General features: G+C 36.1%; 3 protein-coding genes and 1 long non-coding RNA gene across 8 annotated transcripts in view; 2 read left to right on the top strand and 2 right to left on the bottom strand.

Annotated features, from left to right (window-relative positions):
* On the top strand, window positions 1-2,482 carry LOC148913461 (uncharacterized). Of its 3 annotated transcripts, XR_016119816.1 has the most exons (5): window positions 1-871; window positions 959-1,310; window positions 1,454-1,762; window positions 1,904-1,990; window positions 2,291-2,482. XR_016119816.1 is itself a non-coding variant. In XM_089030152.1 (3 exons), the coding sequence occupies exons 1-3, from the start codon at window positions 983-985 to the stop codon at window positions 1,933-1,935; spliced, it is 669 nt and encodes a 222-aa protein (XP_088886278.1). In that variant the 5' UTR covers window positions 1-982; the 3' UTR covers window positions 1,936-1,999. The 3 variants fall into 3 exon arrangements, 1 of the variants encoding a protein (XP_088886278.1); XR_016119815.1 differs by having other exon boundaries at window positions 1-1,310; XM_089030152.1 differs by lacking the exon at window positions 2,291-2,482 and having other exon boundaries at window positions 1-1,310; window positions 1,904-1,999.
* Window positions 2,483-6,029: 3,547 nt separating this feature from the next.
* LOC116299242 (uncharacterized) lies at window positions 6,030-6,982 on the top strand. Its single transcript, XR_004197446.2, has 2 exons — window positions 6,030-6,342; window positions 6,459-6,982. It is a non-coding gene; the product is annotated as an uncharacterized LOC116299242 (long non-coding RNA).
* Window positions 6,983-8,488: 1,506 nt separating this feature from the next.
* Window positions 8,489-11,287, bottom strand: LOC148913460 (uncharacterized). 3 transcript variants are annotated; one of them, XM_089030130.1, is made up of 8 exons: window positions 10,690-11,287; window positions 10,445-10,610; window positions 10,196-10,367; window positions 9,866-10,052; window positions 9,383-9,743; window positions 9,040-9,237; window positions 8,748-8,934; window positions 8,489-8,675 (listed from the first exon to the last, which is right to left on the bottom strand). In XM_089030130.1, the coding sequence occupies exons 2-8, from the start codon at window positions 10,463-10,465 to the stop codon at window positions 8,620-8,622; spliced, it is 1,182 nt and encodes a 393-aa protein (XP_088886256.1). In that variant the 5' UTR covers window positions 10,466-10,610; window positions 10,690-11,287; the 3' UTR covers window positions 8,489-8,619. The 3 variants fall into 3 exon arrangements, with proteins under 3 accessions (XP_088886256.1, XP_088886250.1, XP_088886260.1); XM_089030124.1 differs by having other exon boundaries at window positions 10,445-11,287; XM_089030134.1 differs by having other exon boundaries at window positions 9,452-9,743; window positions 10,445-11,279.
* A 1-nt stretch (window position 11,288) lies between these two features.
* Window positions 11,289-13,655, bottom strand: part of LOC116293857 (TNF receptor-associated factor 4-like) — a 9,168-nt gene continuing 6,801 nt past the window's right edge. Inside the window, exon 6 of the mRNA XM_089030139.1 lies at window positions 11,289-13,655. This exon is cut by the window's right edge and continues 787 nt beyond it. The gene's annotated coding sequence lies outside the window, so the exon portion shown is untranslated.

Raw genomic sequence — 13,655 nt, 5'->3', positions numbered from 1 at the left:
AAGGGATGTAAAAAACTGTATTCTTAGTCACCGTCTTCACTGGCGATCCGGCCTTACTGAAGCTGCTGTCGTTAGGGATGCTTTTATCTTGGTGTAAATTATTCAATGGAGATCAGTAAACGAACTCATTACCAAATCATTACTAGTTTCTATAATTTTTTGTCTTTTCTGAGGCGACGAATGTGCTTTGTCTTCATTCATGGTGATCGAAGACTAAATTTGACGAAACGTTCAGTTACACAAAGAACAGTTGATTGTTATGTTATTTGCAAATCAAAATGCCGCCAAAATTTGCACGTGACAGGACACACACAATGAGTTTTTCAACGTCTTCCTGATAAAGAAGATCTCCAGAAACTGTCAAAAGGGCATAGATGAAAGATGACATACAGCTAGGAATGCTAAATGTTTTTTTGGCATCATCGTTTGAAAAATATTTTAGTTAATATTTTATACAATAATATATCAAACATGGACAGTTTTTGTTCAGCAGAGGATATCTTTTTGCAGTATGTCGAAATTTACCTTTTTAGTTTGTAAAACCCTTAGTGAAGGTCATGAGTTCATGGTGTGCATTTGATAGAGTCCAGATACATGTCCTGTGGCTATTCTGGACATGCTAATTGCTTATTACTTACATAAAGGTCATTTCTTCGTTCTGACCTAAAATATATAATCCACGAGTTAGTCTCTCCGTACTCAGTACCGCTTACAGTTGTATTTCAACATGGCTTCATCAGCAGACATTTCGTGCAGAATGAGAGCCCTTACATTTTACATTCAGGTACTAAAGAACAACCTAAGAACTAAAAAGGGTAGTGCTTGGGCAAAATCCTTCACTGTTAAGCTTCTGCTACACAAAAGTCATAAGGTAGGAAAGGTCATTGAATAACTACTTGATAGATTTGGACATCATTCAGTAATTTTATATAATCGATCTTTTTTTTTGTTGTCATAGTTTAACTGCTAAAATGGCTACAGGATGCTAGATATAACGCTATGTGAACCTTGGCCAGATGGAAAAGATTTTGCGGCAAAGGCTTCAGCCATCTTAGGGATCGAGGTGCTTGAAAGTGCAATGCCGACAACACCATTAGGAAGCCTAAGCAAAGGACCACAAGCAAAGAGAGTGCGCCGCGAAACTAGGCAAAAAAGCGCTGAACTATCTGTCGAGCCAAGGAATGATCTGCCTGTCTCACCGAGTGCTAATCTCCCTACAGCCCTAGCACATTTATCTGAAGTAGAAACAGCAGATCAGCAGATTCCCGAGCAGTTATCCACTTTGGTTAAATTTGCCATTAAAGTTGACGGTAAGTTCCAAAAAAAAAAGGTGCAATATTACGTTACACTAGGACACTGGGTTCTTATACGCTTTTGGTACTTACGACATCTTTTTTTAAAAATGGGGGCGTTATTCATTTTTATTATTTTATTTTTGTGCTTGTCATTGTAGTGACCACCAAAGTGTTAACAAGCTCTTTAACAGCACCGAGAGCGGAATACGAGTTACGTGGCGTTGACCACGTTATTGTGAAGCAGCTGAAAGAGCAGATGCTCAACAACCCTGTTCCTGGCCAAAAGCCGTTAATAGTCGTGGTAAAGGGGCTCCACAGAATAGATGATTTTGAAGCTGAGAACATTGATTCTTATGAATTGGAGGTCGTTATTGGCGGAAACCATCGGCGCGTGGCTATGGCAGAACTCAACGAGGAGCATCAAGATTTGTACCCACTCAAATCGGTGGATGACATCTTGTTTAGAGGTATGGATTCATTTACTATAAATACATAAATTAATGGCTAAATGTAAGAGTATGATTGACGGTTAAGGTAAAAGATGAGAAAGACTGAGAGAATCATGATAAAGCAATAATGTTTTTCTATTTGTATCTTTTTCGTTGAAGAAATGCTCACCAACGCAGCGATAAAACTGTGATCAGGCACACAATAACATGGACCAGTTCAGTCATGAACTCACGCCTCAAGATAAGGTACGTAAACTAAGTAGTTTAATAGCTTTAATAGTAGTTTAATAGTTTAATAGCGTAGGCTAGTAGGTTAAAACAAATGCTCCGCCAAACAATGTTTGAGTAATGGAATAGTATACGTGATTTGTATGGTGGTTGGTTAACTTCAAAAAGTAGAAATCGCTTAGAAATCTTACAATACGTGAGGCCACGAAAAAAATATCGAGCAGCCAAAAATTCAAATATTCCCGTAAAATATCGAATGGTTCATCCCTTAAGACGACTGAAACCTGAGATGCGCTATTTTTTTTAATGCATTTTCAGGTGAACTACTAAGGATTGCCAAAGAGAAGAAATGGCAACTATTTGTCATAACGAAGAATGCTGGACGCATAGCAACTTTGAAGGCCATATATATTATTACAAATTCTGCAAAAAACAGAGCCGCTAGTCGAGATGGTGTTCTGTAAAAAGTGGTCAGGAATTCCTGATCACATCTGAGGCAAAACACAGAGCCGCTAGTCGAGATGGTGTTCTGTAAAAAGTGGTCAGGAATTCCTGATCACATCTGAGGCAAAATACAGAGCCGCTAGTCGAGATGGTGTTTTGTAAAAAGTGGTCAGGAATTCCTGATCATCGCTGAGGCAAAATACAGAGCCGCTAGTCGAGATGGTGTTCTGTAAAAAGTGGTCAGGAATTCCTGATCATCTCTGAGGCAAAATACAGAGCCGCTAGTCGAGATGGTGTTCTGTAAAAAGTGGTCAGGAATTCCTGATCACATTTGAGGCAAAATACAGAGCCGCTAGTCGAGATGGTGTTTTGTAAAAAGTGGTCAGGAATTCCTGATCATCTCTGAGGCAAAATACAGAGCCGCTAGTAGGGATGGTGTTCTGTAAAAAGTGGTCAGGAATTCCTGATCATCTCTGAGGCAAAATACAGAGCCGCTAGTAGGGCTGGTGTTCTGTAAAAAGTGGTCAGGAATTCCTGATCATCTCTGAGGTATTTTGAAGTCACTGAATTAAACAAGTAATGTATTTACGTGTGTCACGCGTTTTTTGAGCTCAAGTAAGGGGAAGGTATCCTAGAGTATAAATTTGCCGATATAATTATCAAAAATTTCCAATTGGGCAAAACTAGAAACTTCTTTCTTAGGATGTCCCATTACTATTCATTGAGTAAAAGCATTAAAAAGTACATAAATTGCCTTTTTTTAAACTTTTCAGTAAAAGCAAATGGTATTCAATTCATTTTTGCCGCAAAGTTGGCAAAGTTATTTAAAAATTCTTTGAATTTGACGCCAACACGGGTTTTGAAATATGCGAAGTTATTCTGAATCCTGTTTTTAGCTATAAAGGCTTTTTAAGTAATTCTGTCATAATGTTGAGTGGATGATAAAAGCTATGTCATACGATTAATTACAATCTACTTAGTATTAGTATTATTTATATAGTATTCCTTAATATTATTACTACTATGTATTTTTACTTATTATAGTATGAAATGGACAAACTAATCAGCCAACCATTCCGTGGACGTTAGTCCTTCGTCAGTCCCCATGGGATGAATTCATCTCATGGGCCGGAGCTGACGAAGGACTAACCGCGTCAAAACGTCAGTTTCACAAAACTTTTTACGGTGATCCAATTTATCTACAAGTTCCTACAGTGTTTTATTCAGAAACACCGACGCAGTCCACGCTAGTACTCTACTAGTTATCACTAGCTACTCTTAAGAGAGCTAGCTACTCTTTTACTCCGACGAAGGACTAGCGTCCGAAACGTCAGTAAGTTTTTTCATCTTTTCACGGTGTATAATTTACCTTTTCATCATTACTCTTAAGAGAGTTTTTTAAAGAGTTTGACTGAGCTTATCTGTGTAATACTTTTGGGATAGAAATCCAAATGTCAAATGCAGCTCTTAAGGTGGCTCGACTGGGTTTTGTTTCTGGCGTACCTTCGAAGTTTGAACGGGAAATGCGTCGCTGCCAATAAGCTAATTTCAAATAAATTATTATGACATGTCTAGAGATAGATTCAAGTTTTACATGATATACAGTTTATCACAATCGGAGTTATCATAGCAATACAGTGACGTCATGTCATTTTTTTATACATTCCATTTTTGGCGAAATCAGACGTTTGTTTAAGAAATTGTTTAACAGAACTTAAAGTTCATATGTTTGTCTTCGAGTTAACGAAGTTTCGAAGATTTGTATGGAAGCCTTTCGAAATAATTGCCGTTGGAACTTTTGTGCAACAAAAGTGTAAACAATCCAAATCAATTAGTTCATTTGACCGAAACCTTTCCTTTCTGAAATTGGGAAAAGCTTATTTTGGGTCATAATGTTGTGTTACTATTCCACTAGACCTTCTGAGAAATGGAAAGAAATTGGCTCATTCGATTTCGAGAAATATGATTTCAAGCCTAGTTAGTAAAGTTGTGCCTTTTGATATCTTGTCAAAAATTTCTCTTGTCTTTACTAAAAACGTTCAATTTCAATAATCCGATGATGAATTTTTTTTAACTTCCAAGTCAGCTACTTTAGAGAACGCATATATATACCCTAAAGTTTCAAGTTCATTGAAATAATTTAAAACTGTCAAATAATATTTTCAATTCCGTAAACATTTGTATCCCAATTCTAAATATGCGACCGCTTTATTCATTCGCACTTTGTTTATGTCGTTACGCCTTTCTATTGTCCAGAATATTTCCAAAGTCGTGCATTAAAACACCTCGCGCTTTACATTCAATGCCTGATTGCTTTCCGAAACCCTCCCGACTATGATAATTTGTGATTGCAATTTCTATGAGCTAGCAAATAACAATGAAAAACACTTGTCACACGACTATCTAATACTCTCGTTAAACTTTATTTAGTAAAATATTTTTTTGTCTTTAGAATGGTATAGTATCGAGTATATATGAAATTGCAATCACAAATTATCATAGTTGGAAGGGTTTCAGAAAGCAATCAGGCTTTGAATGTAAAGCGTGAGGTGTTGGAATGCACGACTTTGCAAATATTCTGGGCAATAGAAAGGCGTAACGATATAAACAAAGTGCGAGTGAAGAAAGTGGTTGCATATTTAGAATTAGGATACAAATGTTTATGGAATTGAGAAGATAATTTGACGGTTTTAAATTATTTCAATGAACTTGAAGCTTTAGGGTATATAAATGTGTTATCTAAAGTAACTGACTTGGAAGTTAAAAGAAAATTCATCATCGGATTATTGAGTTTGACTGTTTTTAGTAAAGACAAGTGAAATTTTTGACAAGATATCAAAAGGCACAACTTTACTAACTAGGCTTGAAATCATATTTCTCGAAATCGAATAACGCGATTTTTTTTCCATTTCTCAGAAGGACTAGTGGAATAGTAAGACAACACTATGACCCCCAAAAAAGCTTTTCCTAAGTCCAGAAAGGAAAGGTTTCGGTCACATGAACTAATTGCTTTGGATTGTTTACACTTTTGTTGCCCAAAAGTTCCAACGGCAATTATTTCGAAAGGCTTCCATACAAATCTTCGAAACTTCGTTCACTTGAAGACAAACATATGAACTTTAAGTTCTGTTAAACAATTTCTTAAACAAACGTCTGATTTCGCCAAAAATGGAATGTATAAAAAAATGACATGACGTCACTGTATTGCTATGGTAACTCCAATTGTGATAAATTGTATATCATGTAAAACTTGAATCTATCTCTAGACATGTCATAATAATTTATTTAAAATTAACTTATTTGCAGCGACGCATTTCCCGTTCAAACTTCGAAGGTACGCCACAAACAAAACCCAGTCGAGCCACCTTAAGGAAAAAGACTGTTGAGCGAGCTTTGTGCTTATATGATTTCCCCCAATATTACGGATGGGTTTTAAAGTGCATATCAGGGTTCGCTGTTTTTTGTTTAATATGATAGTTTTAACCCTTAAGATCATATAATCACTAAAAATTATTTGATTGTGTTGCGATTTTATTATTATTTTTTCGATCAAAGTTCCCAAAAAACAGCAAAATGCCGAGCGACGTGGAGGCCTGGGACTAGTCGGCCGTGACGTCATTTACGGGACTCGTGTGTTGAAAGCACTTGAGAAGCATAAGAAAACAAATTGCATCGCTTGAATACTGTAGTCGTATAAACCTTTTATTCCACGTCAATTCTTTCTGATTATAGTAGTGAATACTCTGAAAGTTGCAACTATTCTGATTTTAATGAAGAAAGTAGATATTTGCTAGAAACCGACTACGAAACAAACCCAAGATGGCGATTACATCCAGGCTTTAGACCTGTTTAGGACTATGGTCCTTGCGACTGCCTGCTGGGGGAAAAAGAGGGGCAGAAAATAAGAAAAAAGCATCCAAGAAACGGTAAGCAAAAATTCGTCGCAGAGTTTTATCGACATCACCCGATAAATCTGTCTTGTTATGTTTTAGGTACCCATGAAAACACATTCTAACTTTGGTCTCTTTGTACTTTTCAACAGATTTCTAAGAAGCGTAGAAAGTTTACCCATTTGGTACATGGTTATCTAGATAGAAAAATAATTCCTTTGCTAGCATGTCCCTATTATGTTATTCCCCAAACATTCAGAGAAGAGGAAGACGAATATTTGACATAGGTAATCATAATATTAAATAGTGTATACGAATATTAGAGTGTGCAGTATAGATGCACATTTTAAGAATTGCAGATTCCAAGATTCGTACTAGCTGTATTGAAATTATTTACATGGTAATGCACTAATTTGAAGGGCTGTTTTTGGGGCAATCCAAGACATTTTTGTGCCCCTTCATTGGTTTCTTGCAAGCTGAGCAGCAAGGATTGCGTCTCGCCCCTGTTTGACGTGTTCTGCTACAGGTGTTGTTTCTGAAAAGAAAGGGAGCAGAACCTTCGTTTTAGACATTGGGTTTGTCTGAATATGTCGATTTACTGTACTTTCCTACCTGGGACTTCTTCTATCTCTTAGTTGAAATGAGTGGTTATAAATAAAATAGACCTCTCAGATCATATTGTTGTTAGTGTCATTATTATCATTGAATAACATGCTTTTCATAATTTTCATGTGTGAGATATTTCAATTATTAGAAAGAGAGAAATATATATATTATATTTATATACACCTGGTGTGGTAGATGGCACATCATCAACAGTCATGGTCTTTCTTCTTTGGTGTTTCTCAATAGCATCTTTTTTGCTCTCTTTCTGTAACATCGTGTTCATTGGAGAGGGTGTCATGTTCTTAAGTTCTTGAATCGTATCTTTTAACTTGTCACTATTTATGTTACTGATCATTGTCTGGTATACATCTTCTACATACTCTAAATACAAAAATAATTTTTGTATAATTATTATACATTTCCATCAATTTTTATTAATAATATTAATATTTTTTTAATTAATAAATTTAATACTCAACACCAGTGTGTATTGACTAAGAAATAACCCTGGTCATTGTGATGGACACAAACTAAAACTTACAAATTGTTTTGTGCAATCCTAGAGATGTGCCGAAACTGTATAAAGACTGTTCTGTGCAACAACATTCTTTCTCAAGACTATTCACAAATAGGATTATTGGATTATGCTTATTTTACAGGTTCAGTTTTCATTCTTTGAAATAACTTATTCATGTTTTGGCTGTATTTCAAATTGTGATACCTTTTTGCAACCATTTCCATTGACTCTGTTCACAAATAGGATTACACATAACAATAATTATTTATTAGGAAATACATAGGTGTATGGAAATCTTAGAGGTCTTACCAAATGAAGGCCTCAGTTTCACATTCCTTACAGTTGCCTCTCCATTCCTAAATTTTGGAAAGACCACCACAACCTGTTCAGAGCCATCTGATCTTCTTTTCAAGTCTCTGTGAAGGTTGCTGTTAAAGTGAAGGGCTGCGATGATGTGCCTGAAATCATAAATAATTGAAATGTAGCTAAACAGTTAATTTATTGGAGTGAAATTGGTAAACATCCATAGAAATGCTGTGATGATGGTAATGGTCAAACCTGCATAACATTCCAACATATGAGAATCCAATCATTTTAGGAGCAAAGTGGTTAACCACAGAATGAAAACCTTCTAGGCAGCTAGTTTGGTCTTCAGTTGATGCCTTCTCAATTGCTGCAATCAGCCGTGGTTTTGTAAGAGCTTTCTCAATTTTCTCATAAACTATGGAATCTAGGAATAAAACAGACAAAATATTCAATGCTCCCATGATTCTCCTTGAACAAGATTCTGGAATTTATACTCTTTGTTATTATTATTATTATTATTATTATTATTATTATTATTATTATTATCATTATTATTATTATTATCATTATTATTATTATATCTGCATAACTCAGTTTTTTAAAATTATCTGTAAGCAGTCAGAATTGCAGTATCGTTACAGCTTCAGTTTCCATTCTTTGCAATAACTTTGTTTTGGCTGTATTTCAAACTGTGATACCTTTTTGAACCCATTTCCGTTGTGGAATATCTCTCCCATGTGCACACTTATTAAATAATGTGTCATCCAGATTTTCATGCTTGTTAATGATGTGGCTTAGATAGGATCTGAACTTAGCCCAGATGACTTTTCCGCTTCCAGTTATAGTCGTAGTGACGCTCCAATAGAAATGGTTAGTGCATGGCTTTATCCAATCAACCATTTGCTCTCCTTTGAGATTTTCAACAAAACCTTGTGAATTTCTGAAGAGAGAAAAAAAAACATATATCAAAATATTTCACTATAAAATATTTGTTAATACCAGAACAGCTTACTTTTTTTAATATGCCATAAATCAAAGTAGTGCTTGATATATCCCAGTTTTTCTCTCATGTGTTTGGTGATTGAGGTGTGCCTGTCAGATATGAATGATGCTATGGCTATTCCACTTCCCAGAATGAAAGTCATGCACTTGTTGAATGCCATGTACTCCATAGCGGTACTACTTCCAGCTTCATTTCTCTGAAACAAAATGAAAAATGGATCAACACATTAGGAATATACAGGTATATAATAATTACCAAACCAAATGTTATCAAATATTTTATCAAACTATTATATTTGTACCTGCACCAATGTGAAATGTAAAATGAAAGGCAATGTACAGCAAAATAGTGTGTAGGCACAGTACTTAGCGCTGTGCCCCATACTATCATGCCTTCCGTCACCTGCCATTACAACACCTCTCCCAAGAGCCTTGAGTTTTTCAAATAGGGTTTGCTGATACTTCTTCCAGTGGATATAGACAGAGGGAAATAGAATGCTCTAAGATAGGTAATAAATGAAAGAAAATATAATTACATGACTCAAAATTGATAAAATCTTCTAAAATTATAGCAATATGAAAAATACCACTGCATTACTACTTTCTTTTGCTTGATGAAATTGCAAGTATTGATATTTTACTTACTCGTTGATGGTGGAAGAAAGTAGTGAGAGTAATGCAAGAAAGTCCTATGTGTCTAAAGACTTGGAATACCTTACTCGCAGAACCTCCAGCCAAAAGAATACCAAAACACAACAATAGATTTCCAGCAGCAATTCTTGTTCCTGGGAAGTTTGGTTGGCTTTTCCATGTGTAGTCTTTACGGCATTTTGTATTTGAGCATGTTGTCCTCACTTCTACCATTGTTCCAACTTCCCTTGTCTCAGTTAAAGGATTGCCACTTTTGCAAAAGTGACAAAATTGGAACAATAGTAAAAGTTGAGACAAAAACACAATATGCTTTGGTTCATGCCTCAAGTTGTCATCTTTGATGTAGACTTTTGATCTACAATAATTGTTATAGATTTTAATTAGTATTATTAAGACACTGAGTTTATCATTTATATATTATTTTATATCAACTGTTGCATTTTACTATCATTGAAACAGTGAAAAAACTAAGCAAACCTTTGATCATTTTCACAGTCTGTATCTATCTCTGTTGTCTCCCCCTCGGTGTCTTCCTCAGTCATTGGCTCTTCTTCAGTAATAGTGCCATCATCATCTGTACTTTCCATGTCATAGTCATAGTCACTGTTACCATCTTCTTCATCATATCTTGGTGCAGAAATCGGAGGAGGTGGATTTGGTGGGCCTAACAAGTGAATCTTCATACATTTAATATCAAAATAGTATACAGTAAAACTTACATAGTATAGGCCATCACATCCCTCAAAATATTAGGCCATAAGCAAGGACTCGCTCTCAAAATGCAGAGTAAAATATTGTATACAGTACCTTCGTGATCAGCTGCAAACTTCTGTTGTTGCTGCTCCTCTCTCCTTAGTTGAGCTCTGCATTTTCTTAATTTTGTCTTCGCAGAAATCCATTGATTTCGCAGCTGACGATTTTTTCTCTGGAGGGAAGTACAACTCGAGCATTCCTGAACTGGAGTTTGAGTAAACTTACACTACGAGAAAGAAAGAACGCGTCCTTACAAAAACGCCATAATACGTAATAACATGTTTGTAAAGTTTTTAAACATACCAAATCGTCCAGTTCATTCATTTCTGAGACTTCTTGTAGAACTGTTTGTAGATCTTCTGGGCTCTGATCTGTCTCATCTGGGCTTTGATCCCTTCGCTTGCTCCATATCCTCGGCTGTATTTTGTTGTTCCTGGATGTTGATTGACCGTAAAACTTCCCTCACGACCTGTTTATCATTAGATAGATGGATAAATAAAAGTTAATCGTCTTATTTTACTTAGTTTAAAAGTGGATGCTATTCTTACCATTCGCCTTGATCGTTTTGCAGCCGACTCAGATGCAGGTTTAGCCTTCTTGTTTGCAGTAATGGATGGTATGGCAACGATACCGATGTCATCTAGAACAAGTCTCTGACTGTTAGGCGCTGATTGTCCGTCAATTGCGATAAACTGTCGCGCATAATCTTCCGCTCTAAAATGGTCGGAACAAATCGCAGATATAGAAGTCGCACTCCATTTCTTTCTTGTGAGAAGAACGAAATCAACCCACTTCTTGCGGCGTCTCACGGCTTCTGGACGATCATCGCCAAAAAACGGAATTCTGTGCAACGAGATGCCGTTCTTACGGCTGTTCTCATTACCACAACCTCCGACGACACAACGGTCGGGCATCTTAATAATAAAACTTAAATTTATCTTTGATTTTCAATATTTTCAATAAGCTTCTGTAACACTACGAACGTTTCTACTAGGAAAAACCCTTGAACTGTTGATCAACAAGTCCCGTAAATGACGTCACAGCAACTCGGTATCAATCCCTTTCAACAGCTCCGAAATGTTTCTAAAGGGAGCCCAAATCATGCTTTTTTGCCAACTTTGACCCTCAAAAAATTACGCAGGAAAAATAATTTTTGAAAATTTAATACCTAAAATCCCCTTTATACAACACAAACTTTATTTTAGAATTGAAACCAGCGAACCCTGATATGCACTTTAAAAACCATTGCGTCTCCTCCCCCTCTGTTATCTTTTACATATTTTGGTAAAAGCTAAATTTGCTAGCACATAGATGTGAGCACAAGTTCAGTTACAAATGTGAGATAAAACGTAGAGTGCTTGTATTTTGGTTCTATTTTCACTTTTAACAAATACAAGTGGTATTTTTCATGAATTCTTGGACTAAGGTTGTATTTCCTATACAAATCGAACTAGCAATTACAAATCGTACTCCCACTTAGCCTGCTGTGCAGACGTTTTTAGTGTCGGCTCGTTCCTTTCCCTCCCCACAAACGTCTGCTCAAACTAGCCACACATTCCTTTTCCTTTGTTTAATCGGACCAATCAGCAACGCCAACAAATAATGTAAACAACTGCCCACATTCGAATTCCTGTGAAAGCGTATCGTCCAAAGTTCGTAAATCCTCGTATAAAATATTAATAATTTCCAAATCTATATGGATAGGACTCATAAGAAAGTTGTAGGAGCTGAATCTAACCGCTTTTTATGTTCGTGTGAGCGTGTGAGGGAGTCGTAAATGAAAAGATAAGAATATATGACAAATCTACCGTCGACATCAAAGAACTTATCGAAAAAGTACTGGACATCGAGCTCAGTCTTTATGATTCAAACAGTAAATCATCGATTTTCCAGCTCCTGTTAGAAGATTTACGAAAACGTCTCGATTTTCAGAGACGAAGCACCTTAAGGCTTCTTTCTGATTCGAATTAGGATCGCTTATCTAAATTTCGCAGACATTTCTAAAGGCTTCATCGATATCAAAGTAAGCCAAGGTGAAGGTCAACTTCCAGCATTTCAGGAGGCGCGCTCTGATTGGTCAATCTAAGGGAAAGGAATGTGTGGCTAGCTTGAGCAGACGTTTGTGGGGCGGGAAAAGAAACGAACCGACACTAAAAACGTCTGCATAGCAGGCTAACTCGACCACTACGCGGTCTTGCGATTTTGTAATCGCGCGTTTGATTACAGATCAAATCATACGACTGATTTAAAAATTGCACGACCGCGTAATACATTTTTAATCACGAGTATGATTTCAGACCGCAATTGGACGACACGAAGTTCTATTACCAATTTATAATTATATCCATTTTTGTAAAAAAGTTTTTGATAAACACGAACTGGACTGCATATTTTTCTGCTAAACATGGGCAAAAATTCGATACAGTCCAGCAGTTTAATTTGCTAGAGCGGAAATTCTTGCTGTCACCTTATGCGCATGCTCAATCGACCAAAACAATATGGCATCCAAGAGGTAAAGAGGTGAAGAGTCGAATAAATTTTATAAATGCTTGAATGAATTGAGTACAGCTGATTTTTTGGGTAATAAGCCATATGAATTAGATACCACAGGAAGCCCAAACGTCAAAAATCAACAGACATAGAAAGCCCAGTCAGTGAAATTTAACAGAATATAATAATAATAATGATAATAATGCTTAATAAACAGTCTCTCACGATAAAAATGGCTGCCGTTATTAGAAGGCAGATGCAAGGAAACTAACACTCGAATATGAGCAGTTTGGTTATCGAACTTTGAGTTGCGATGTATAGAGGTTGTCCAACGCTTGATCCTACGTAGCAACGAGCAAACGTTATGGGGAGCAATTTTCAAAGATTTTACGAGCTTCGGGCCGTGGAATGGTGCATTATAGTAAAGAATATTTACGATCTACTTAAAGTTAGATAGGGTATGACAGTTTCTAGATGTGTAGTGGTGAGCCATATATTATCACTAGAAAAGCTTATAATTTCGAATTTACTATCTTCTACCAGTCATTCTCTTGTAAAGCTGCCAATTTATTTCGACCTGAAATGAACGAAGTGCGCATGCGCATCCGCCATACTGTATAGAATTTTTGCCCACGACGCATGGCGACAATAAAGCAGTCGATCCAAATATGTCTACAAGTGTAGAAAGTGGGGCCACTTTTCTTTTATATTAATTTGTGCTCAAAAGCATGAAACCAACTTAGCAAAATGACTTAAGAGATGCACCCACACTAGCTTCTTTCAAGTGTCAAGTTTTAAGAGCTAGTCTTAAATATTGAATTAATTACTCTTTTTTATATATCGATCTAGTATTTCTATAGTTTCTTTATTTTAGTATTCATACTCTTTCTATCATTATTATTTAATCTCTTCAACATTATTATTTATACATTATTATTAAGTTATAGGTTTATATAGTTTTTGTTTAGGAGGACCCTCATGTAAACCACTTGATTGTGATCTGGGTACACCTGGTAAGAAAAGA

Source organism: Actinia tenebrosa, unplaced genomic scaffold (genome assembly GCF_029948245.1).
Source record: "Actinia tenebrosa isolate PJP-AT-01 unplaced genomic scaffold, QUT_ActTen_1.0 PGA_scaffold0__85_contigs__length_37466705, whole genome shotgun sequence".
NCBI lineage: Eukaryota > Metazoa > Cnidaria > Anthozoa > Actiniaria > Actiniidae > Actinia > Actinia tenebrosa.
This window is presented reverse-complemented; position numbering and strand designations above follow the sequence as displayed.

Excerpts from the sequence above, each read along its gene's own strand:
- LOC148913461 (XM_089030152.1), top strand. The coding sequence starts at position 983 with ATGCTAGATATAACGCTATGTGAACCTTGGCCAGATGGAAAAGATTTT. Across the intron at positions 1,311-1,453 it reads ATTTGCCATTAAAGTTGACG|TGACCACCAAAGTGTTAACA; the intron begins GTAAGTTCCAAA and ends TTGTCATTGTAG. Across the intron at positions 1,763-1,903 it reads GGATGACATCTTGTTTAGAG|AAATGCTCACCAACGCAGCG; the intron begins GTATGGATTCAT and ends TTTTCGTTGAAG.
- LOC148913460 (XM_089030124.1), bottom strand. The coding sequence starts at position 10,465 with ATGAATGAACTGGACGATTTG. Across the intron at positions 10,053-10,195 it reads GTTTGCAGCTGATCACGAAG|GCCCACCAAATCCACCTCCT; the intron begins GTACTGTATACA and ends TTCACTTGTTAG. Across the intron at positions 8,935-9,039 it reads TACATTTCACATTGGTGCAG|AGAAATGAAGCTGGAAGTAG; the intron begins GTACAAATATAA and ends ATTTTGTTTCAG.